Source organism: Bos mutus, chromosome 25 (genome assembly GCF_027580195.1).
Source record: "Bos mutus isolate GX-2022 chromosome 25, NWIPB_WYAK_1.1, whole genome shotgun sequence".
NCBI classification, from domain to species: Eukaryota; Metazoa; Chordata; class Mammalia; order Artiodactyla; family Bovidae; genus Bos; species Bos mutus.
The window spans coordinates 29,167,926-29,194,348 of record NC_091641.1 but is presented as its reverse complement, the minus strand read 5'-3'; the positions used below and the strand labels follow the sequence as shown (position 1 = coordinate 29,194,348).

Genomic DNA, 26,423 nt, shown 5'->3' with positions numbered 1-26,423 from the left:
GGCAAGAGTACTGGAGTTGGGTGCCATTGCCTTCTCCTCTGCTAGAATTTATTAATACAAAAGTCTGCTTCCCTAGATACCAACTTTTGACATTGTTGCCCAGAATATACATTAAATATAGAATTCACGATGTAATACTGTGCAGTACTGATGAAGTATTTATTTAGTACCTGGGAAGTGTTTTCTTTTGCTTTCATTATAAAAGCAATATAAGTCAACGGTAAAAAAGTCAAACAGAGAAGAACAGAATAAACTGAAATGTAAAGGTCTCACCCTACACCAACCACCCATTTCAACTCCCCAGAAGCTATTACTTTTGTTAAGGGCTTTTCTATGTAGTCATAAGGAAATAATGCCTGTTTACTGGTTCTTTAAACAAATGGGACCATTCTATACATTACTGTTTTGAAGTTACTTTTTGTATTTTATAATAGCCTGGATTTGGTATCTTGTCACATACAGCTTGGCAAATAGATGTGGAAACAGTGGAAACAGTGGCTGACTTTATTTTTGGGGGGCTCCAATATCACTGCAAATGGTGACTGCAGCCATGAAATTAAAAGACGCTTACTCCTTGGAAGGAAAGTTATGACCAATCTAGACAGCATATTAAAAAGCAGAGACATTACTTTACCAACAAAGGTCCATCTAGTCAAGGCTATGGTTTTTCCAGTAGTCATGTATGGATGTGAGAGTTGGACTATAAAGAAAGCTGAGCACCGGAGAATTGATGCTTTTGAACTGTGGTGTTGGATAAGGTTCTCGAAAGTCCCTTGGACTGCAAGGAGATCCAACCAGTACATTCTAAAGGAGATCAGTCCTGGGTGTTCATTGGAAAGACTGATGTTGAAGCTGAAACTCCAATACTTTGGCCACCTGATGCAAAGAGCTGACTCATTTGAAAAGACCCTGATGCTGGGAAAGATTCAGGGTGGGAGGAGAAGGGGACAACAGAGAATGAGATGTTGGATGGCATCACCGACTCAATGGACATGAGTTTGGGTAAACTCCGGGAATTGGTGATGGACAGGGAGGCCTGGCATGCTGCAGTTCATGGGGTCGCAGAGTTGGACATGACTGAGTGACTTAACTGAACAGCTTATAAGTATTGTATGATATTCCACTTATTAGGGATGCAGGAAGAAGTTTTGACTAGCCTCCTAGCATAAGAAATTCAGGAGAAATATCTGCAAAATAATGACAGTTCACAAAATTATATGATTAATAAACATCATACATAAGTTCCCCACAGAATATAAGTTGTACGGTAGCCAAGTTTTTAATCTGTTTTGTTCACTGACAAGTCATGGGTGCCCAATAAATATTTGTGGGGTAAATATATTTTCACATATATATGGATCTATATAGATATTTTAAATTTCTCTATATATTGACCAATCATCCTCCAAAATTACTGCTTCATTATATACTCTTACAGGACTTCATCTGTAGAGCTCAGTTTATTGGAAATAGTGAATGCTTGTGTATTAGTTTCCAGTTGCTGTAACGAATTACCACAAATGTAGGTGCTTAGAACAACCCAAGTTCATATATTCCAGTTCTGGGGGCCAGAAGTGCAAAATCGGTTGGCAAGAATGTGTTCCTTCTGAAGCCCTCAGAGGAGAACTCATTCCCTTGCCTTTTTCAGCTACAAAAGGCAGCATTCTTTGGCTTGTGGCCCCTTCCACATCATTCCAACCTCTGTTTCCATTGTCACATCTCCTTCTCAGACTCTCACCCTCTGGTCTCTCTCCTTCCTTAATATGGACGCTCATAATTACAGTGGGCCCACCATGACAATCCAAAATACACTCCCCATCTTGAAATCTCTAAATGAATAATGTCTGCAAAGCCTCGTTTGCCATATAAGGTAACATATTCACAGGTACAAGGGATTAAAACATGAACATCTTTGTGGAGCCATTACTTTGCATATCACAGCTGGGAATCAGGTTTGAATATCAGAGTTGTTACTTCAACATGCATATCCTTCATACGTGTTGAGTCCCTACTTATCATGTCCTGAACTAAATGCCCTAACTAGTTGACTGGTCTTGGCCAAATTACAAAAGCTCCTTGGACTCCATTTTCTCACTTGCAAAAGTGGAGGGATTCACATGAGTCTCATAGGAATGGCTATGTGGAGAATGTCTGCAGACATTCTTTTCCATTTAATCAACATTTAGGAAATACCATATACTGTTTAAATCTTGACAAAATGTAAGTAAAGTACTAGACTAAGCAGTAAGAGGTAGAGAAACAGATCCTCTTGCTGCGTGATCGGTTGCACCCAACTCTTTTGCCACCCCATGGACTGTAGCTCGCCAGGCTCCTCTGTCCACAGGATTCTCCAGGCAAGAATACTGAAGTGGGTTGCCATGCCCTCCTTCAGGGGATCTTCTAGACCCAGGGATTAAACCTCATCTCCTGCATTGGCAGGCAGATTGTTTACCACTGAGCCATCAGGGAAGCCCTGTAAACTGCTGATGTTGATATAAATCAGTACAGGCTTTCTAGAAGGTGATGTGGCACCATGGATGTAATGAAAACCCTTACATATGTTTGTTCTCTTTATCCTACTAAGTACCCACTTCTAAAGTGCATCTTACGGGCATGGTTGAATTTATGTCTGAAGATACTCAATAAAATAGTATTTACAATATGACAGGGGGAAGTGGAAACAGGCTCAATGTCCACTAATAAGGAATTAGGTAAATGAGTATGGTACATTTGCATTGTAGAAATCTCATCGGCCATATATCTAAGAGAATTTGGGGGCTTCCCCGGTTGCTCAGTGGTGAAGAATCCAGCTGCCAACACAGGAGACACAGGTTCGATCGCTGGGCTGGGAAGATCCCCTGGAGGAGGGAATAGCAACCTACTTCAGTATTCTTGCCTGGGAAATCCCACGAACAGAGGAGCCTGGCAGGCTATAGTCCATGGGGTTGCAAAAAAGTCGGACACAACTTAGCAACTAAACAGCAACAGCATTTCTTACAACTGAATGTGACTGTACAATTACCTCAATAAAACTGTCAAAAAAGAATTTTGTAGAAGAATATTAAATACCATGTTCACAGATTTATCAAATGAGAGCAACAAACTCTCGATTTAAATCAGAGTTACTCATTATATCAGTAAAATAAGTATGTGTGGTGAGAATTTATATACCAAAAAAAAGACAAAAACTAAAAGCGTAGATGATGTTACAGTAGTAATTTCTGGTAATAGAATAACAAATGATTTTTATTTTTGCTTACTTATACAGTATTTTTTATTTTCTAATCATGGAGGTTGGGGAAAAAGGGAGGTACATACAAAAGAATTTCTCTAATTAGATTACAGGCATTTCTACCTACAGAACAAATACCTAGGTGTCCCCCTAGTGGAAGACTAGACAAGGCTACACCGAGTACACCTGGTTGCGACTTTTTACAGAGCTAAGAACCCACCTTGGAGAAGGAAATGGCAACCCACTCCAGTATTCTTGCCTGGAGAATCCCATGGACGGAGGAGCTTGGTGGGCTACAGTCCACGGGGTCGCAAAGAGTCGGACACGACTGAGCGACTTCACTTAAGAACCCACCTGCCAATACAGGAAACGTAGGAGAGGCGGGTTCGATCCTTGGGTGGGGAAGATCCCCTGGAGGAAGGCGTAGCAACCCACTCCAGTATTCTTACCTGTAGAATCCCATGGACAGAGGAGCCTGGCAAGCTATAGTCCATAGGGTCGCACAGAGTCGGACACGACTGAAGCGACTTAGCAGCAGCAGCAATTATAGTCAAGACCTTTCGAGAGAAACAAGAAGCTGAGATTAACAAACTATTCTGCTTATACAAACAATTTTTAAAAGAGGGGCCCATTGCAAAAGAAAGGAGCAAACCTCACCCTGGGCAGCAGGTGCTACCAATTCTAAGTGCAATCCTTAGACTGACAATTAACTTTTTCAATGGATAATGTCAGGGAGCTCAGTTCCTTGGGTTTACATCTCCTCTCTCGCTTTGTGGTAGCTTGTGGTCTAGTGGGTCTAGGCCGCCTGACTCTCAAATCTAAAATACAAACAAGGTGAAACCTGAAGCCCGCAGCAGACACCTGTTGAGAGCGATAGCACCTCCCCGCGGACTCCACGAATCTTCGATTCCTCTAGGTTCCTCTTCGGCTGCGTTCGGCCGGCTCCCGTCCTGTCGGGCTCGGCTCTCTTCGGCTACGTTCGGCGGCTTTCGTCTCGGACTCGGCTCCCTTCGGCCACACTCGGCTCTCTTCGGCATGGTCCGGCCCACTCTCGTCTCAGACTCGGCTTCCTTCGGCTACGTTCCGCCGCCGCCCCGGAAGGGCACCCATGGAGCCGGGCTCGCCGGCTCGAGTGACGGCTATGGCGCCGCTTTTGGAATATGAGCGGCAGCTGGTGCTGGAACTGTTGGACGCCGACGGACTGGTAGTGTGCGCCCGCGGGCTCGGCGCGGACCGGCTCCTTTATCACTTCCTCCGGCTGCACTGCCACCCGGCATGCCTAGTGCTGGTGCTCAACACGCAGCCGGCCGAGGAGGTGCGGCCGGCCGCCGGCGCGGGGGACAAGGGGACCCCGAGAGGGCTGGGGAGCCTCCTGAGTGGACGCAGGCCTCGCGCGGAGGCCAAGCCTCTGAGGGCGATGCGGGGCCCTGACGCGGGCGGGAGGGCGTGGAGTAAGGGTCCCGGAGGTAGATGCAGGCCCCTGGCGCGGGTGCGGGAACGCTGAGACGGTGGGAGAGGTCCGGAGGTGGTTGCAGGACGCTGACGGAGGTGCCAGGACCCTGAGAGGGCGGCGGGGTCCTGAGGGAAGATGCGGGACCGTGACACAGGTGCGAGGACCCTGAGAGTGTTGGAGGGTCTCTGCGAGCAGTTAGGGGAGTTCATTTGAGGAGGATGGAGGTGGGGAGAAGGATCGGAGGTCTCTGGAGAGGGTGGGAGGATTCTTGGAGGAGGATATGGGTGGGAATAACGAGGCAGTCCTGAAGTTGGATATTAAGGGACTTGCTGGAGGCAGAGCAGTGAGGTCCCTAAAAGGGAACAGTGATGGGGATGGAGGAGTCGCTGAGGGGAATGGGAACTTAGGAGACGCTGAGGCTGGGGAAAACTAAGCAGGGAAGAGGACGTCCTGGGGGTTCACCCAGGCTTTGGGACAAGGGGCATAAGGTCAGAAGGGAAGGGAGCTGGAAGCTGAGCGTATTCCGAAAGGGTGCGTGGGTCAGGGAGAGTAAAGGACCCTGAGGAAAATAGGATACACCTGTGTTGTGGGATAGTGACAGGTGTCATAGCCTGGTTGACAAGTCTGATGAGCCCTTAGCTATCTAGAGCAGGTGGCCTCAAGGGAAATGCCAGCTGAGAAGAGTGACCATAAACTCCTAAGAGCTGGGCACCGGGCTGATTCATCTGGGTATCCCTAGTGCTCGACTGGGACTTAGCACGACAGGTGCCCGCCAGGAAAAGTGGCATGGAACTGAAGATGTGAAGAACCAAAGGTCCCACTGACGTGATGAAATCCCCTCTGGGGGGACCCGGACAGAACTAATAGTCTAAAACCACCTGGGGAAAGGGTTCCCTTATTATCTTCTCACATGGTACACGTGACTGCAAAGCCACCTCTGGCAGGCAGTATTTTCTAGGTAGCAGTCTTTTAGCCCAGGATTTTAAAGTCTTTTTGTTGTTAAACTGCTAATAACATCTCAAGTGCAATGAGTCTTTAGTGCAAACCCCAAAACAAAAATAAAACCCTAAGTAAATGTCAATTGATTGATTAGTGTTAAGTAGTAATTTGTGTGTTCATTATAAAGTTCATAATCTCTGAAAAAGGCAGCGTGTTTTAAGTACAAATGCTGCTGCTGTGCTATGCCGTGCTCAGTCGTGTCCTTTTTGTGACCCCATGGACTGTAGCCTGCCAGGCTCCTCTGTCCCTGGGATTCTCCAGGCAAGAATACTGAAATGGGTTGCCATTTCCTTCTGCAGGGCATATTCCCCACCCAGGGATGGAACCCAGGTCTCCTGAATTACTGGCAGATTCTTTACCTCTGACCTTCAGGGAAGCTCTTTAAATAAAAACACTTGCAACCTATTAAAAACTGCCCTGTATTAAATAGTCTGCTAATCCAGTTTAATTTGATTTAGGAGTATTTTATCAACCAGCTGAAGATAGAAGGAGTTGAACATCTCCCTCGCCGAGTAACAAATGAAATCACAGGTAGCAATCGCTATGAAGTGTACACGCAAGGCGGTGTGATATTTGCAACAAGCCGAATACTTGTGGTTGATTTCCTGACTGATAGAATACCTTCAGATTTAATTACCGGTGAGAATTTGAAGCCTTATTGTTATTTGCATGTAAGTTTCTTTTTTTCCCATGCTTGTCTGTTCTCTCTGCTAAACTCCAGACTAGAACCTTGTAAACAGCATTGGATGTTTTTTTCTCAGCATTTTTCTTCCAGGTGTTAACACAATACCTGACACATTTTGGATGCTTAGTAAATATTTATGGCCTGAATAAGAAACTAAATGTAAGATGACATTTCTGTGTTTTTTAAGCTCGTATTCAGTCAATGCTTAGTAATTGGTGGTTGCTTTTAGAAGCTAATCAGATTTGAATGTTTATAAATATTCTTCGTATATCCCTTAAAGTAGTTTGGTTTTTCTTCTTTAAAGAGTATTTTTTTTTTAACCATGATTTTGAAATTTTCAAAACAATTTTTTTCAGTGTCATTTACTTACAGTGTTACATTGGTTTCGGGTGTATAACACAGTTAATTCTATATTTTATAGATTATACTCCATACAAATTTATTATAAAGATTGACTGTATTCCCTGAGCTGTACATTACGTCTTCAACTTGTTTCTTTTATACTTAGTACTTTGTGCCTCTTGATCTGCTTTTCGTATTTTGCTTCTCCCCCACCCCTCTCCTCACTGGTACCACTAGCTTGTTGTCTGTTCCTGTTTTTTTACATTTGTTTTTTTACATTTTTTACATTTGTTCCTGTTCATTTGTTTTATTTTTTAGATCCCACATAAAAGTAAAAACACAGTATTTGTCTTTTTCTGTCTGACTTACTTCTCTTAGCATAATACCCTCCAGGTCCATCCATGTAGTGGAAAATGGCAAAATTTCATTTTTTATTATGACTGAGCAATGGATATTTATATATATATATAGCACGTCTTCTTTATCCATTCCTCTACCTGTGGATATTTCAGTTGAATCTTATAGATAATGCTGCTATGAACATTGCAGTGCATATATCTTTTTCAATTAATGTTTTTATTTTCTCCAAATACCCAGGAGTGAAGTTGCTGGACCATATGGTACTTTTCTTTTTAATTCTTTGAGGAACCTCCATACATTTTCCATTGTGGCTATACCAATTTACACTCCCACCAAGAGTGCACAAGGGTTCCTTTTTTCCCCACAACATCAAAAACACTTATAACTTCTTGTCTTTTTCACAATAGGCATTCTGAGAGGTGTGAAGTGATATCTCATTGTTTGTCTCTGTTGGCCAATGTTGGAAAAATGCCTATTCAGGTCCTCGGCCCCTTCTGTTTTAATCAAGTTTTTTTCTTTTTTTTGATACTGAGTTGTATGAATTTTTTATACATTTTAGATATTAATCTTTTATTGGAAATATTGTTTGCAAATATCTTCTCCCATTCAGTAGGTTGCTTTTTCATTTGTTGGTTGGCTTCTTTCACTGTGCAAAAGCTTTTTAATTTGGTGTAGGCTCATTTGATTATTTTTGTTTTTGTTTCCCTTGCCTAAAGAGACAGATTCAAAAAGTATTGCTAAGACAGATGTCAGAGAGCCTACTGCCTATGTCTTCTCCAAGGAGTTTTATGGTTTCAGATCTTAAATGTTGGTTTCTAGTCCATTTTGAGTTTATTTAATACAGTGTGAGAAAAATGTTCTGATTTCATTCTTTTACATGTAACTGTCTAGATTGCCCAGCACCACCTATTGAAGAGAGTCTTTTCCCCATTTTGTTGTGGTGGTTTAGTCACTAAGTCATGTCCGACTCTGCGACACCATGAACTGCAACACGCCAAGTTTCCCTGTCCTTCATTATCTCCCAGAGTTTGTTCAAGTTCATGTCCTTTGAATTGGTGATGCCATCCAACCATCTTGTCCTCTGCCGCCCTCTTCTCCTTTTGCCTTCAGTTTTCCCATCATGAAGGTATTTTCCAGTGAATCGGCTCTTTGCATCAGGTGGCCAAAGTATTGGAGCTTCAGTTTCAGCATCAGTCCTTCCAGTAAATATTCAGGATTGATTTCCTTTAGGATTGACTGGTTTGATCTCCTTGCAGTCCAAGAGACTCTCAAGAGTCTTCTGTAGTACCACAATTTGAAAGCATCAGTCTTCAGTACTCAGCTTTCTTTATGGGCCAACTCTCACATCCATACATGACTACTGGAAAAACCATGGATCTGACTATACAGACCTTTGTGAACAAAATGATGTTTTTGCTTTTTAATACAACGTCTAGTTTTGTCATAGCTTTTCTTCCAAGGAGCAAGTGTCTTTTAATTTCATGACTGCAATCACTGTCAGCAGTGATTTTGGAGCCCAAGAAAAGAAAATCTGTCACTACTTCAACTTTTTCCCTTTCTATTTGCCATGAAGTGATGTTAATTAATTGACCACATGCTTGAGTTTATTTCTGGTCTTTCTGTTCTGTTCCATTGATATTTGTGTCTGGTTTGGGGCCAGAACCATACCGTTTTGATTGCTATAGCTTTGTAGTATAGTCTCAAGGAAGGTGATAGCTCCAGTGTTGTTCTTTTCTCTCAAGATTGGTTTTGCTCTTTGAAGTCTTGTGGTTCCAATCAAATTATTTGTTCTAATTCTTTAAAAAATGTCATAGATATTTTGATTTGGATTGCATTAAATCTGTAGATAGCTTCAGGTAGTATGGTCATTTTAACAATATTAATTCTTCCAGTTCATGAACAAAATATATTTCTATTTGTCTTCAGTTTTTTTCATCGGTGTCATAGTTTTCAGAAATCAGATCTTTTACCTCCTTGGTTAATTTATTGTTAGGTATTTTATTCTTTTTGATTAAGTTGTAAAATGGATTATTGTATTGATTTCTCTTTTTAATACCTAATACTTAGTGTAAAGAAACAAACAGATTTCTGTATATTAATCTTGTAGCCTACAACTTAATTTATGTATTCTCAAAGTTTTTTGATGGAGTTTTTAGCATTTTCTATATATAGTATATATTTGGAAATAGTTTTACTTCTTCATTTCCAATTTGGATGCTTTTATTTCTTTTTCTTGTCTGCTTGCTGAGGGCAGGCCTTTTAATACTATGTAAATAGAAGTGGGGAAAGTGGACATCCTTGTCATGTCCCTGATTTTAGAGGAAAAACTTTCAGCTTTTCACCATTGAGTATAACATTAGCTGTGGGTTTGTTATAAATGGCTTTTATTATGTTGAGGTGTGTTCTCTCTATCCAACTTTGTTGACAGTTTTTATCATAAATGGATGTTGAATTTTGTCAAATGCATTTTCTGTATCTATTGAGAAGATTATGTGATTTTTATCCTTTGTTTTGTTAATGGTTCAGTATTCACAAGTCAAGTTTCAATATTGAACCATCCTTGCATCCCTGGAATAAATCACACTTGGTCATGAAGTGTGATCCTTTTTATATATTGTTGAATTCAGTTTGCTAATATTTTGTTGAGGATTTTTGCATCTGTGTTCATCAGGGATATTTTCTCTTTTTTATAGTGTCTTTTTCTGGTTTTGGTATCAGAGTAATGCTGACCTGGTAGAATGAGTTTTGAGGTGTTTCATCCTCTGATTTTTTTGATAGTTTGAGAACCATAGGTATTTACTTTTCCTGTAATGTTGGGTGGAATTCCTAGCCCTAGATTTTTCTTTGTTGGGATTTTTTTATTAGTGATTCAGTTTTTATTACTAGTTAGATATTTTATTTTTTTCTGATTCAGTCTTTGAAGATTGTATGTTTCTAGGAGTTTATCCATTTCTTCTAGGTTGTCCAGTTTGCTAGCATATAAGTCTTAGTATATTCTCTTATGACTATTTATATTTCTGTGATATAAATTGTAAGTTTGCTTCTTTCATTTCTAATTTTATTTGGGCCCTTCCCCTTTTTTTTGTCTTGAAGAGTCTTGCTAAAGGATCAATTTTGTCTTTTCAAAACAAAAAACAACTCTTAGTTTATTGATCTTTTCTATTGTTTGTTTGGTTTTTTTGGTCTCTATTTGCACTCAGGTTTTTATTTTCTTCTTTCTGCTGACTTTGGGCTATGTTTTTTTCTAATTCCTTTAAATGGAAAATTAGGTTGTTTACTTGAGAAGTTTCTTGTTTCTTGAGGTAGGCCTATATCACTTTAAACTTCCCTCTTAGAACTGCTTTAACTGTATCCCATGACTTTGGAAAGTTATGTTTCTGTTTTCATTCATATCAAGGAATTTTTAAATTTCCTATTTGATATCTTTGTTGGCCTATTGGTTTTTTAGTAGCATGTTGTTTATCTACATGTGTTTGTATTTTTCCATTTTCTTCTTGTATTGATTTCTGGTTTCATTACTGTTGTAGTTGGAAAAGATCCTTGATATAATTCCACTCTTCTTAAATTTACTTAAGGACTTAAGTCCTTCTAGGACTAGTATGCTAGTCTTTTTAGCATTTTTCACTTTATTGTATGTTTTAGTTCTGATTGGCTCTTTTTTGTATTTTTCTAGTTCTTTGTTAAAGTTCTCACTATGTTCCTCTGTTCTTTTCCCAAGTTCAGTCAGTCAGTAAGTTCAATCGCTCAGTCATGTCCAACTCTTTGTGACCCCATGAACAGCAGCATGCCTGGCCTCCCTGTCCATCACCAACTCCTGGAGTCCACCCAAACCCATGTCCATTGAGTCGATGATGCCATCCAACCATCTCATCCTCTGTCGTCCCCTTCTCCTCCTGCCCTCAATCTTTCTCAGCATCAGGGTCTTTTCAAATGAGTCAGCTCTTCGTATCATGTGGCCAAAGTATTGGAGTTTCAGCTTAAACATCAGTCCCTCCAATGAACACCCAGGACTGATCTGCTTTAGGATGGACTGGTTGGATCTCCTTGCAGTCTAAAGGACTCTCAAGAGTCTTCTCTAACACCACAGATCAAAAGCACCAATTCTTCAGCACTCAGCTTTCTTTATAGTCCAATTCTCACATACATACATGACCACTGGAAAAACCATAGCCTTGACTAGACGGACCTTTGTTGACAAAGTAATATCTCTTCTTTTTAATATGCTGTCTAGGTTAGTCATAACTTTCCTTCCAAGGAGTAAGTGTCTTTTAATTTCATGGCTGCAATCACCATCTGCAGTGATTTTGGAGCCCAGAAAAATAAAGTCTGACACTGTTTCCCTATCTATTTCCCATGAAGTGATGGGACCAGATGCCATGATCTTAGTTTTCTGAATGTTGAGCTTTAAGCCAACTTTTCACTCTCCTCTTTCACTTTCATCAAGAGGCTCTTCAGTTCTTCTTCACTTTCTGCCATAAGGGTGGTGTCATCTGCATATCTGAGGTTATTGATATTTCTCCCAGCAATCTTGATTCCCGCTTGTGCTTCTTCTAGCCCAGCGTTTTTCATGATGTACTCTGCATATGAGTTAAATAAGCAGGGTGACAATATACAGCCTTGACGTCCTCCTTTTCCTATTTGGAACCCGTCTGTTGTTCCATGTCCAGTTCTAACTGTTGTTTCTTGACCTGTATACAGGTTCCTCAAGAGGCAGGTCAGGTAGTCTGGTATTCCCATCTCTTTCAGAATTTTCCACAGTTTATTGTGATCCACACAGTCAAAGGCTTTGGAATAGTCAATAAAGCAGAAATAGATGTTTTTCTGAAACTCTCTTGCTTTTTTGATGATCCAGTGAATGTTGGCAATTTGATCTCTGGTTCCTCTGCCTTTTCTAAAACCAGCTTGAACATCTGGAAGTTCACGGTTCATGTACTGCTGAAGCCTGACTTGGGGAATTTTTGAGCATTACTTTACTAGCGTGTGAGATGAGTGCAGTTGTGCGGTAGTTTGAGCATTCTTTGGCATTGCCTTTCTTTGGGATTGGAGTGAAAACTGACCTTTTCCAGTCCTGTGGCCACTGCTGAGTTTCCCAAGTTCAGTGAGCATTTTTATGACTCTTATTTTAAACTCTTTATCAGGTAAATTACTTATCTCTGTTCCTTAGGGTTTTTCCTCAGAATTCTATCTTGCTCTTTTGTTTGGAACATATTCTTCTGTATTCTCATTTTACTTGACTTTCTCTGATTGTCCCTATGAAGTTAGGCAACACAGTTACCTTTCCCAGTCTTGAATCCATGTCCCGGTGTGGGCATGTCCTTTGCAGTCTGTGTGCCCCATGGGTGCTTTTGGTGGGAGAGCTGGATCTGAAGAGAGCAAAGACTGCATCTTCCCTGAGAGTGCGCTGGTGGAGCTGTCTTGTTGGGGGATAGGGCTGGGGCAGGAGGGGCTGGAGCAGGAGCCTGGTACAGGCTGGTAGGGTGGGAGGGGCGGCGGGGTCCTGCAGGGCAGCTGGAGCACCAGGCAGCTTTCAGTCTGCTGCCTCTGCTGAGACGTCTAGGCATACTTGCTCTCTTCAAGAGTGGAATCTAGGTTTTCTGCAGCCCACTGGTAAGCCCCACTGGTTTCCAAACCAGCCAAGGGGGCTCGTCTTCCCAGTGCTGGACCCCTGGTACCCAATGTGGGGTTCAAACCCCTCAGTCTTCAGAGAGGATCCCTGAGCCTGCAAGATCTCCTTCCTCTTCTGGGCCACCCACTGGGGCTGTGGGTCCCAACGAGATCTCTTTTCCTCCCCTCCTGTCAGACTCCCTGGGGTTCTTTCTCCATAGCCTTGGTTGTAGGAAAGCCGTTCTACTGGTCTACAGGTCATTCTGAGAGAGAGTTGCTCTGTATGTCATTGTAGTTTTGATGTGTTCATGGTGGGTGGGACGGTGGTGAGCTCAGGGTCTTCAAACTCCACCATCTTGATCCCAACTCTCTCCCATGATTGAAATTAAACTAAGCAGTTGCTTAGTTATTTTGAGAAGAATGGTTTAATGGTAGCCAGAATTAATGTAGAGATAGAATCATTTTTCACTGTTGTTTGTCCTTCGGGAAAGCTTTTCTGATTTCCCCAAAGATAATTGAGGGGCCCCGCCTCTGTCCTCCCCAGTCAGAGCACTTCAGAACACCACACTGTATTTGCCTGTTTGTCTATCGCTCATGAGATGGCAAGCCTCCTAAGAGTAAGGAACAACTTCATCCCAGGCTGAGTAACTGGTACATAGTAGATACCAAACACACATATGTTAGGTGAATGATGTATGTATATACTGTGGTCTTCAGTGAACTTCTAAAGGGCAGAGAGGTGCTGAAATTCATAATTGACCTTCCTACAATATCTAACACATTGCCCTGAGCCTCAAAGACCCTCAAGAAATATTTAATGCATAAATGTATGAATGACTGTTTTTTAATGGAAATGTCATTTGTAATACTTTATAATTTTATGTATTTGTTTTTTCTGTGCTGGGTTTTCATTGCTGAGTGGCCTTTTCTCCAGTTGCTTTGAGCAGGGGTTACCCTGTAGTCGTGGTGTGTGGGCTGATTCTCATTGTGGTGTCTTCTCTTGTGGAGCGTGGGCTCTGGGGCACACGGGCTTCAGTAGTTGTGGCTCCCAGGCTCTAGAGCACAAGCTCACTAGTTGTGGTGCCTTGGCCTAGTTACTCCATGACATGTGGAATCTTCCCGGATCGGGGATTGAAATTGGCAGGCAAGTTCTTTACCACTGAGTCACCAAGGAAGCCCTGAACCAATGTTTCATATGATTCATAGTGAACTGATTGATGAAAAGTTTTGCTGTACTTTTATATTTATCAGTTATAAGCCATGACAGGGCTGTACAGTTAGGGTCAGACTCGGTTGACTTTGAAGGGTAACACCACTGCTTACAAGCAAATTACTTAATTTTCCAAAGTCTCAGTTGTCTCATTGCTTACGTTGAGAAAATAGTGCCTTGTGAAGTTATCATAAGGACTAAATGAGGTAAAATAAATATAATTGCTAGTACAGTACATGGTACATAATAAATAATAGATAATAGCAAAAAATAAAGGCTTTGTATAGCCCAAAATCTTGATACATTGTAATAAAATATTTTACTGCTTGTTGCTGCTGCTGCTAAGTCGCTTCAGTCGTGTCTGACTCTGTGCGACCCCATAGACGGCAGCCCATCAGGCTCCGCAGTCCCTGGGATTCTCCAGGCAAGAACACTGGAGTGGGTTGCCATTTCCTTCTCCAATGCATGAAAGTGAAAGGGAAGTCGCTCAGTCGTATCTGACTCTTCACGACCCCATGGACTGCAGCCCACCAGGCTCCTCCGTCCATGGATTTTCCAGGCAAGAGTACTGGAGTGGGGTGCCATTGCCTTCTCTGTTACTGCTTGTTGGTTTCTTATAAATTTAGCTTTACTTAAGTCCCAGGGACTGGAAGCCTGGTGGGCTGCCGTCTCTGGGGTTGCACAGAGTCGGACACGACTGAAGCAACTTAGCAGCAGCAGCAGCAGCAGCAAGTTGATAAAATGGAAAAAAGTATTGAAATGACCACTAGATGTCAGTATTACTCTGTGACTCCCAGTAACAGGTCAACCTAATTAGGCAGAAAGCAATCTGAATCGAAGGACTATGCAAAGTGTAGTTTATAGGTGGTTCCTAATTAAAATGCCATTCCCATTTCTGATTGATTCCCAGCCAATAATGAAGCTGGAGCTGTTAGTGCTCCTTGGCTGAATAGAATGCAAATGAGCCAAAGAAATGAATCCCTTCAAATGCTGCAACCCCTGGGATCATCGTCTATCCCCCACATTCTCCCAGCCCCCGTAGGAGCTTTCAACACAGCTGTTACAGACCAGTGTCCTAGGAACATGTAACCCCCTGGGAAGTCCTGAATGCACCAGCCCTAACTTGTTCCTGTCACTAGCTCTTAGCATCACTGCACCCACCCTAGGCATCCCTGCCAACATGACTTCTCAGTAGTGGGAGAACTGTGAAAATATCTCCCCAGATTATACTTTCAAACATACAGGGAAAGAGGGTCCTTTCATTGTTTAGCATATTCTGACATCTCTAAATAGACCTCAGAACACACTTTCCTTGGGAAACTTAAAGGAAAAAAAAAGTTCCATGTTAGATTTGCATACCCAGTGCTGTAATTCAGCTTTATCGTCATTCAGACTGTATGTCATTTTTAACATTAACTATTAGTAAAGATCAGTTGCCAGTGGTTCCTTATTTGGCAGGAATGAGATAGGTGCTGGAGACAAAGATGACAAGATGGCAGGGTGCTGTCCTGAGTTAGGCGGCCTCTGGGTTGGAGCTCACCGTCACCAGGTGCAGCTGTGTGACCTTGGGCAAGTTTCTCCACTTCTGTGTGGCTCAGTTTTCTCTCATTTCTCTTAGGATTATTGTGAGGGTAAACTGACATCAGGTGTATGAAATTCTTTGCATTATGCATGGCACGTAGTAAGCACTCTCTGAGTACTTCTTTTTATAATGATCTTGTGCCCAAGCAGGAGGAGATAGGCGTAAAGAAATAATTACAGTGCAGCAAAATGAGATGCCAAAATGTGGCACTAGAACTGTACCCGGAAGCCTAACTTACTTGTACTTTTTTAAGGGGGAGGGGTGCGTGGTCCTCAGATGATGTCACCTAGTAGGAAGAATATAGCTGTGTTATCAGACACTCATGATTTGGAACCTTTGGCCTCCATTTACTTGCAGGGTGACCGTGGTCAAGTTGCTTTTTCCTGATCTCTATAGTAATACCTACCCCATAGAGTTATTTTGAGGATTCAGTGAAATAAAAATCTATAAAAATACCTAAGCCCAGTGCTTAGGGCTGGGATAGAGTATACTTCTCTTCTCCCTCCTCCTTCTGGCTTCCAAAAGAATGACAACCTTTTGGAGCACACCATTTTCTTAACTTGAGATTCACCTTTTCTTTAGAAGTCTATTTTCTAACTTTCATGTCCTATTTCATCCAGGACCACAACTGTGGCCCAGAAACATATTTGGAAAAACCCACCTGCTAGGTACTGAGTATTTTCTGAGTAGTAGATTAGCTGTGCACATATACTGGTGTTGGCTTCCCCTGGAAAAAGGAAGTGGCAACCCACTCCAGTATTCTTATCTGGAAAATCCCAATCCATGGGATTGCAAAAGAGTCAACTAAACAACAACAACATTTACTGGTGTTATTGAAAATCCTTTGTCTACAAATTTCTACTTAGCACTATTTATTTTTACTGTCTTTGAAAAGCAGTTTGCTTGGCTAGAATAAATTTCAGCTCCATCTACCTCAATCTACATTTAAATACCAAAACAGTAGAATCTGAATTGAGTCTACTGAACTACTAGGAGTCATGGGTTACTATTGTCATTTTCCAAACCCCAGGAGTGATGAGAATGGGAGCAAAAACATGCCAGTGAGTTTACAGCAAATATATATGGTACCCGGCTTAGTTTAGGTCTAAAAGGCAAGAATTGTCATAGAATAATTGACATCTGTGCACTCGTGTCATTTTCACGTCTCTCTCTAATTTCCCACTGCACCACAGAGGCGTGTGTCTATGATATATGCACATGAGAAATCATCTGGTCCAGAACTCTCTTTTTCTAATTAAAGAAACGTGTATATCCTTGTTTTTGCAATTCAGAGGTGTCATTGTCACATCCACCCCACAAAACAGATGTTTAAGCATTTTTTTTTTAGATTTTTATTTCAAATAGACTAATTTATCTTTCAGTAGAATATACTCTGATTCTGAAAGTTGAATTCTTATAATAAGTGAAGCAGATGTTCCCCAGACTTCTGAAAGGCAGCTATTTTGCAAAGTTCACATCTGATTCACATATAAAAGAACAAATGGCCCACTTGACTTGGAGAAATTCTTCTTCCACCAGGTCAGACACACCCCACCTCAGGGCCTTTGCTCTTACCCTTCTTTCGGCTGGAACTCTTGTGGCCCACATGGTCACAAGGCTCACCCTCTCATCCCCATCCAGCCTTTACTCACTTAAGACCTCAGTGAGGCATACCCTATCTGAAATTGCAAATCCTAAAAAATACAACAAACTAGTGAATATGACCAAAAAAGAAGCAAACTTACAGATACAAAGAACAAATTCGAGGACTGTCCAGTGGTTAAGACTCCATGCTTCCACTGCAGGGGTCATGGGTTCCACCCCTGGTCAAAGAAGTTCCACGCGCCTCAAAGTGCAGTGAAAAAAAAAAAAGAACATACTAGTGTTACCAGAGAGTAGAGGGAAGGAAGGGGCAATATTGGGGTAAAGGATTAGTAAATACAACTATTAGATATAAAATAAGCCACAAGGATATATTGTACAACATGGGTAATATAGCCAATATTCTATGATAGCTATAAATGGAGTATAACCTTTCAAAATTGTGAATCACTGTATTATATACCTGTAACTATAATATTGTATATCAACTACAATTTTTTTAAAGATTAAATAAGTAAGAAAATTTCAAACCACCACCTCTTACACATACTCCTTGTCTTCCTCTGATTCATTTTTTTCCCTCAGCACTTATCCCTTATAACAACTAAATATCTTACTTACTTATATTACTTATTGTAAATGCCACAGGACAGCTTTTCGTGTTTTGTTAGTGGCTGTATCCTCAGCCTAGAATAGCTTGCCTATGCTCAAATAAGGCATTCAGGAAAACTGTGATGAATAAGTGAAAGCAAGCATAAAAATGACATGTCTTTGTGCACTCTAAATTATGATTTTTCCCCCCTCAGGCATCTTGGTATATAGAGCTCACAGAATAATCGAGTCTTGTCAAGAAGCATTCATCTTGCGCCTCTTCAGACAGAAAAACAAACGTGGTTTTATTAAAGCCTTCACAGACAACGCTGTTGCCTTTGACACTGGCTTTTGTCACGTGGAAAGAGTGATGAGAAATCTTTTTGTAAGGAAGCTGTATCTGTGGCCAAGGTAAACAGCATTATGTGACCAATTTCTGCAAGAGAAACTGGTGTACTTTAATTTCACACTTTAATGTAGTATTTATTGTCACTGTACTTGATACATGCTAGTCAGGTTTATAACAATGCACCCAAGTATAGATAAATGGTCACCACATTTGTTATTCTTTTGATAAAAAAGAGAGATTTGTTGGTTATTTTTCCAGTAGTCCAAGGCCATCACTTTCTTGTTCATTTAGTGAAATCCCTAGGGATCTGGAGGCTCATGTGTACAACAGAATTAGGTGAACTACAAATTTACTGGCTAAGATTCTAACTTCCACTTTGAAAACTACCCATCAGCAGCGGGGAAGAGGATGGGATAAATTGGCAGATGGGGTTGACATACATTACTGTAAATAAAATAGAAAACTAGTAGGGACCTACTGTATAGCACAGGGAACCACTCAGTGCTCTTTAATGACCCCATGGGAAAAGAATCTAGAAAAGGGTGGGCATATGTATATGTTAAGGCTTCCCTGGTGGCTCAGATGGTAAAGAATCTCCCTGCAGTGCAGAAGACCTGGGTTCAGTCCCTGACCCTTGCCCTATTTGACTAACACTTCTGGCTCAGAGGTTAAAGTGTCTGCCCGCAATGCAGGAGACCTGGTTTCGATCCCTGGGTCGGGAAGATCCCCTGGAGAAGGAAATGGCAACCCACTCCAGTATTCTTGCCTGGAGAATCCCATAGACAGAGGAGCCTGGTAGGCTACAGTCCACGGGGTTGCAAAGAGTCGGACATGACTGAACTAATTCACTTTCACTTTCCATTTATATGGTTAAAAGTAATCCTGAAAACATTGTCACCTGGCTTTCCATTTTGCTTCTTAATTACATTACATTGTTGTTCGGTCACTCAGTCATGTCTGACTCTTCGTGAGCTGGTGGACTGCAGCACACCAGGCTTCCCTGTCCTTCACTATCTCCCAGAGTTTGCTCAAATCCATGTCTATTGAGTCAATGATGCCATCCAACGGTCTCATTCTCTGCTGCTCCTTCCTGCTCCTTCCCCTTCTGCCCTTAATCTTTCCAAGCATTAGGGTCTTTTCAAATGAGTTAGTTCTTCACATCAGGTGTCCAAAGTATTGGATTTTCAGCTTCAGTATTAGTCCTTCCAATGAATATTCAGGACTGATTTCCTTTAGAATTGACTTGTTTGATCTTCTTACAGTCCATTTACAAAAAGCTGTTCGAGTAAACACAGGGCTCTTACAACTTTAGAAAATATTTTTTAAATGTTTGTCTTTTTAGATTCCATGTAGCAGTAAACTCGTTTTTAGAACTGCATAAACCCGAAGTCGTAGAAATTCATGTTTCTATGACACCTGCCATGCTTGCTATACAGACTGCTATTCTGGACATCTTAAATGCCTGTTTAAAGGAATTAAAATGCCATAACCCGTCGCTTGAAGTTGAAGATTTATCTTTAGAAAATGCTATTGGAAAACCTTTTGACAAGGTACTCTATTTCTCTTCCTTTTTAAGCACTGTTTATGATGATGTAATTTTTAAGTATGCAAGTTATTTTAATATTTATAATGTTCTCAGTAGGAATTTGTTGTCATTTTAAAATTAGGTTGGAGGTGATTTAAAGTATATCTTCTTTGGTTTACTGGAAAGTAATTTGTAGTCGAATACATTGATTGGCATCTAAGCATAATTCTGATTTTTGCAATTATACAATGACTGTCTTTTTTTTTTAAGTATATGTAAGAGAACATATGTAAGAGAACTTTCCTGGTGGCTCAGATGGTAAAGTGTCTGCCTACATTGTGAGAGACCGGGTTCGATCCCTGGGTTGGGAGGATCCTCTGGAGAAGGAAATGGCAACCCACTCCAGTACTCTCGCCTGGAAAATCCCGTGGACGGAAGAGCCTGGTAGTCTACAATCCATGGGGTGGCAAAGAGTCGGACACAACTGAGCGACTAAACTTTCACTCCAAGAGAACGATGAATAACCTTTTGCTCTGAAACGACAATATTTGAATATCTACAAGTAGAAGAGTGTACATAAGAATGCTTCGTAATTTATTGTGATCTCTTATTGGGAATAAAAATAATTGGGATGTGTTTTGATTACTAAGGAATGTGAAACTTGCTCTGTCTTAAAATTACATTCTGAAGTGAGAAAATGGTAAGACTGTAGTCTAGGAATGTTTATTTCAACTAATTTTTTCATCATAGATTAATATTAATACAGGTACATAAATGTCTAAGATCAAATTGTATGTCTAGAAAAAAACTAAAAAAATTCCAGGCAGCTTTTTTTTCATATTTTTGTAGAACAAGTTCTTTTCTTTCAAATTCTGAATCAATCTCTTTGTCACTAAAAATAATGCATAGTGAGTTTTAAAAGGGAAAAATTTAAGTCCTTATTTTTCTGATTCTTCCAAAAAGTCTTTTTACTGTGGAATAATGATGCATAAAAGCCATTCCATGTGTTTTGTGCCTCTGTTTTTAAAATGTATTTTAATTTAGTGCCTAGTATACCAAAAACACCTCTCACATTCTTCTAATGGTACATATATCTGTGTGGTGGTGGTTTAGTCACTAAGTTGTGCCTGAGTCTTGTGACCCCATGGAGTGTAGTCCGCCAGGCTTCTCTGTCCGTGGCATTTCCTAGGCAAGAATACTGGAGTGGGTTCCCATTTCCTTTCCAGGGAATCTTCCAACCCAGGGATTAAACCCGGGTCTCCTGCACTGCAGGCAGATTCTTTACCACTGAGCTACCAGGGAAGCCCCCGTATATGTCCCTAGAAAAGCAAAATATAGCCAGATATGCTTTGCACTAAATTTCTGTAAGTCATCCCCTGGTCAGTGAAAGTCAAAGTATTGTTTTATGTATTCATCTCATAACCAAAACAAAATATAGGCATAATTTGCATTTGTTAGAAAATTTAAGTTTTGTTAATGGTTTTAGAAAAGATTTTTACAAAAGATGATGTACAAAAGACTTACATGTCCCAGTTTATCTAGGACAGTCACAGTGTCTGCCTGTTGTCCTGGAGTAATTATTAATAGTGTCATTTCATTTTCACAAGAGTTCCAGTTTGGACAGTAGATTATTTGGTCTTCTAAATATTACTTCCGTTCAGTATTAAATGTGTTAGATAAGATGCCATGTAGTGAAACTGCTTCTGAAGCATGCTGCATTATCCATTTTAGTTACAGAATCAGCTTGTGAAGGAGATATGCATATATATAGCTATGGATATACATAAAGCTGTTCTGTGTTTTAGACAATTTTTTAGGATCTTAAAAAGTATTCAGATTTATTTGGTTGTTAAATATTTTCTCATCCTTGAATCACACTTAATAATAAACACATCTTTCATAGCAGCAAACTGTGGTCTGATGATACTAATTTGATACATGTAGCTTCCCTGGTTTATGTCTTCTCCATCATCCAGCTGGCTCTCACATCTCTATCCATACAGGACTTGGCAGAAGTTAAATGTATCTGAATTACTTGCTTTGATTCTGCATAAAAGTGAATAATTGAGTATCTGATGTTTATCAGGACCTTTGTCTCCTAATAATGTAAATGCGGGTAATTATGAATTGACTATATCTGATCATAAAGATTGTAGTGATGACACTCTGCTTTACATTTGGAAAATCGAACATTCTAATTAGGACATTCTGAGTCTTATGAACTTAAATTTTCTGTCCACTTCCTTGGAAGATAATGTTTTTTGTTTTTATTTTTTAAAACCATTGTGGTAAAGCTTACATAACAAAATTTACCATTTTAACCATTTTTAGGTATACAAGGGATAATGTTTGTTGCAAGTATCATTTGTATTAATAATAGCTATATTAAATATCTCTTAGCAATATTTTATTCTTGTTTTAGACAATTCGCCATTACTTAGATCCTTTGTGGCACCAGCTTGGAGCCAAGACTAAATCCTTGGTTCAGGATTTGAAGATATTACGAACCCTGCTGCAGTATCTCTCTCAGTATGATTGTATCACATTTCTTAATCTTCTGGAATCTCTCAGAGCAACAGAGAAGGCATTCGGTCAGAATTCAGGTGGGACATAAAAATACTAATATTATTCTAGGAACTGACTTGAATGAAGTACTAGATTTTGTTGGGGAGTCAGGTGTGCAGAGTGCTGTATTCAAGTACATGATATACTGAGATGTCAAATTATGTTTTATGTTCATAGCACAAGGATATAGATTTCATTGATAGCTAATGTTTCTACCTAATTCTGTTCTGTATATTAATATTCATATCCATTCCAGGCAGTTTTATTTCTAGAAAAGACCATATATCACAGGTAGTCCCCAGCTTAGAAATAGGTTGTATTCTGAAAGTTGTTATGAACTTGAAATTCATTTCCCTAAAGAAACGGCAAGGGAATATGGAGTTTCATTAGCCAAAGAATGAAAAGAGATTTGTAGGGAAGCATACATATGCCGCTGTCCACCAACTCGATTTTCTACCAGCCACATTCTTGCCTCATTACTGTGACTTTTCTCACTGTCTGGCAAGACCAGTGATTTTTAAAGTGTGCCCCAGGGGCCCCTGGGGCCAAGATTTAATAAAGTTAATATTTCTTATTGCTTCATCAGGAACTTTCTTGAGTCATAAGCTACAAATGCACAGTGTTGAAGAATGCATTGATTGCTAGTGAACTTTGGGTCCACTGCCTTCATCTGTGCTTGGGCACCAGCAGCAAAACCCACCGACGCTTTTGCACCATCATTAGAAACGTCAACACCGTGGGGGAAATTCAGTAATAGTACTAGTATGAGAGTAGTTTTGAGCTCACAGACCATCCCCCTGAAAACGTCTTGGGGACCCCCAGGGATCTGTAGGCTGCACTTTGAAAACCACCAGTCTAGCCAAACAGTGACAGAGACCATAACAAGGGAGGTGTGGTTGGGAGATGAACAAGCTGGTGACTGGTTGATATATAGGTCGTGTGACCTTCAGAGATTCTCTGAAGTTAACCATAAATTGAAAGCTTTTTTGTTTTCCACTTAACTTTTTATGTTAGGTTGGCTCTTTCTTGACTCCAGCACCTCAATGTTTGTAAATGCTCGAGCAAGGGTTTATCATGTTCCAGATGCAAAAATGAGTAAAAAAAGCAGACTGCCTGAAAAACTGGAGATTAAAGAAGAACAAGGTATCTTGTATGATTAAGTCTTCAAACATGTCTTTTGTTTACATATTTGGTATGGAAAAGCTTATCAAGTTACAGTATAACTTTAAATCTCATTCGACTGTGTGAAAAATAATTACTTGTTACATGTAACATATGTGATCTATGTTAAAAAATATTTGGAATGGATTCATTGCCAGGGGATTCCGAATAACTACTACATAAGAATGGTGGTGTTTTTTTTTTTTTTTAACTTCAGAATAATTACTGTTTGGGCACTTAAGGTCTTAGTGGACTGTTTTAACATCCCATTTCAGTTCAGTTCAGTCACTTAGTTGTTTCCAACTCTTTGCAACCCCATGTACTGCAGCACACCAGGCCTCCCTGTCCATCACCAACTCCCGGAGTTTACTCAGACTCACATCCATTGAGTCAGTATGCCACCTAACCATCTCATCCTCTGTCATCCCCTCCTCCCACCTTCAATCTTTCCCAGCATCAAGATCTTTTCAGATGAGTCAGTTCTTCACATCAGGTGGCCAAAGTATTGGAGCTTCAGCTTCAGCATCAGTCTTTCCAATGAATATTCAGGACTGATTTCCTTTGGGATAGATTGGTTGGATCTCCTTGCAGTCCAGATCAGATCAGATCAGATCAGTTGCTCAGTCATGTCCGACTCTTTGTGACCCCATGAATCGCAGCACGCCAGGCCTCCCTGTCCATCACCAACTCCCGGAGTTCACTGAGACTCACGTCCATCGAGTCAGTGATGCCATCCAACCATCTCATCCTCTGTCGTCCCCTTCTCTTCTTGCCCCCAATCCCTCCCAGCATCAGAGTCTTTTCCAATGAGTCAACTCTTCACATGAGGTGGCCAAAGTACTGGAGTTTCAGCTTTAGCATCATTCCTTCCAAAGAAATCCCAGGGCTGATCTCCTTCAGAATGGACTAATTGGATCTCCTTGCAGTCCACGGGACTCTCAAGAGTCTTCTCCAACACCACAGTTCAAAAGCATCAATTCTTTGGCACTCAGCTTTCTTTATAGTCCACCTCTCACATCCATACATGACCACTGGAAAAACCATAGCTTTGACTAGACGGACCTTTGTTGGCAAAGTAATGTCTCTGCTTTTTAATATGCTGTCTAGGTTGGTCATAACTTTTCTTCCGAGGAACAAGCGTCTTTTAATTTCACGGCTGCAGTCACCATCTGCAGTGTTTTGAAGCCCAAGAAAATAAAGTCTGACACTGTTTCCAGTTTCCCCATCTATTTGCCATGAAGTGATGGGACCAGATGCCATGATCTTAGTTTTCTGAATGTTGAGCTTTAAGCCAACTTTTTCACTCTCCTCTTCACTTTCATCAAGAGGCTCTTTAGTTCTTCACTTTCTGCCATAAGGGTGGTGTCATCTGCATATCTGAGGTTATTGATATTTCTCCCGGCAATCTTGATTCCAGGTGTGCTTCATCCAGCCCAGCGTTTCTCATAATGTACTCTGCATATAAGTTAAATACACAGAGTGACAATATACAGCCTTGACATACTCCTTTCCCTGTTTGGAACCAGTCCATTGTTCCATGTCTGGTTCTAACTGTTGCTTCCTGACCTGCATACAGATTTCTCAAGAGGCGGGTCAGGTACTCTGGTATTCTCATCTCTTTAAGAATTTTCTTTTTAGTTTTTAGGAAACAGAGGTACTAGAATGAGGCAAATAATGGACTCTGTTTCACACTCATCTATAACTATTATAATAAATATATATTGAATATTGTTGGCTTTTTAAGACATATAAGTGAAAGTGAAAGTTGCTCAGTCATGTCCAACTCTTTGCCACCCCATGGACTGTACAGTCAGTCCATGGAATTCTCCAGGCCAGAATGCTGGAGTGGCTAGCCTTTCCCTTCTCCAGGGGATCTTCTTCCCAACCCAGGAATCGAACCCAGGTCTCCCTCATTGTGGGCAGATTCTTTACCAGCTGAGCCACCAGGGAAGTGCAAGAATACTAGAGTGGGTAGCCTATCCCTTCTGCAGCAGATTTTCCCAACCCAGGAATAGAACCATTATCTCCTGCCTAGTGCAAAGATCTATTTCAAAACTTAATTAAATACATTAGTAATACATTTGAGTACTTACAGAAATAAAAGTTTTATTGTCTGCTTATATCTCATGTTGAGCATTAGGAAAATCATGGAGATTTTAGAAATAATAAAAACTGTTATTCTGTACTGATTCCTTTATTTTGTATAGCAGTTTATATATAACATCACAGTTGACAGCTGACACGTAATCATCTCTTATTAGTGACCATGCATATGACTTTCTGTCAAGGCGTTATGGAGCCTGTGTTAATCTGGATTTGAAGTGTCTTCATTTAGACCATAAGGAGACCTTCTCAAGAATCTGGATTCTCTCTGTAGAGCATTATGAAGGAAGCGCAAAGGAATAGGCTTGTAGAACAATGCCTGTGTTATTTGTTGTTTTCAAAGCCTTTGGAATACTTTATGGATTAACATTATCACATAGAATGAGATTATCATTTATTTCTATACAGAAACAAAAAAGGACCTGGTCCTAGAAAGCAACCCAAAGTGGGCAGCACTCACGGAAGTTTTGAAGGAAATTGAGGCAGAGAATAAGGAGAGTGAAGTCCTTGGTGGTCCAGGTAGGAAAAAAGGAGATGATGACATTGGCCTTCAAAATCTGGCAAATGAGTCCTTTTGATTAGCTCTTTAAAAATAACTTAACACTATTATTTTGTCTATAGAATAAGAAGAATAAGTGCCACATCACCAAAATCTTAGTGACAACTTCCTTTCTGTTTATTGGATGGTTTTTCTCCAAGTTCAGTCATTGTATATTCATGAAAACAGGTTGTTTTACTGGTTGAGTTCTTGGGAAAACTTCTATTTAAAAATATAGCTAATCAACTATTATGTATAGAATGGATAAACAACAAGATCCTACTATATACAGGGAACTCAAATCAATATCCTGTGATAAACTGTAATGGAAAAGAATATTAAAAAGAATGTATGTATGTATATACCTGAGTCACTTTGCTGTATAGCAGAAATTAACACAACATTATAAATCAACTAGACTTCAATTAAAAAGATAAAAGATGCAGCTAATCTCCACATATATGTTCACCAGGCTTTAAAGCTTAGAGTCTGGAATCCCCAAGGAGAAAGCTAATGGGCTTA

General features: G+C 40.5%; 1 protein-coding gene and 1 long non-coding RNA gene across 2 annotated transcripts in view; one reads left to right on the top strand and one right to left on the bottom strand.

Annotated features, from left to right (window-relative positions):
* The window catches only part of LOC138985608 (uncharacterized), a 45,207-nt gene extending 41,150 nt beyond the window's left edge, over window positions 1-4,057 (bottom strand). The window contains exons 1-2 of the long non-coding RNA XR_011462642.1: window positions 3,890-4,057; window positions 3,682-3,789 (exon numbers count right to left, since the gene is read on the bottom strand). This is a non-coding gene — a long non-coding RNA (uncharacterized lncRNA). The remainder of the gene's footprint in view (window positions 1-3,681; window positions 3,790-3,889) is intronic.
* A 254-nt stretch (window positions 4,058-4,311) lies between these two features.
* ERCC4 (ERCC excision repair 4, endonuclease catalytic subunit) overlaps window positions 4,312-26,423 on the top strand; it is a 40,233-nt gene continuing 18,121 nt past the window's right edge. Inside the window, exons 1-7 of the mRNA XM_005906345.2 lie at window positions 4,312-4,547; window positions 6,143-6,323; window positions 17,876-18,071; window positions 19,352-19,559; window positions 21,957-22,137; window positions 23,114-23,242; window positions 25,772-25,882. Of these exons, the coding sequence (XP_005906407.2) occupies window positions 4,341-4,547; window positions 6,143-6,323; window positions 17,876-18,071; window positions 19,352-19,559; window positions 21,957-22,137; window positions 23,114-23,242; window positions 25,772-25,882 (1,213 nt within the window). The 5' untranslated portion in view covers window positions 4,312-4,340. The remainder of the gene's footprint in view (window positions 4,548-6,142; window positions 6,324-17,875; window positions 18,072-19,351; window positions 19,560-21,956; window positions 22,138-23,113; window positions 23,243-25,771; window positions 25,883-26,423) is intronic.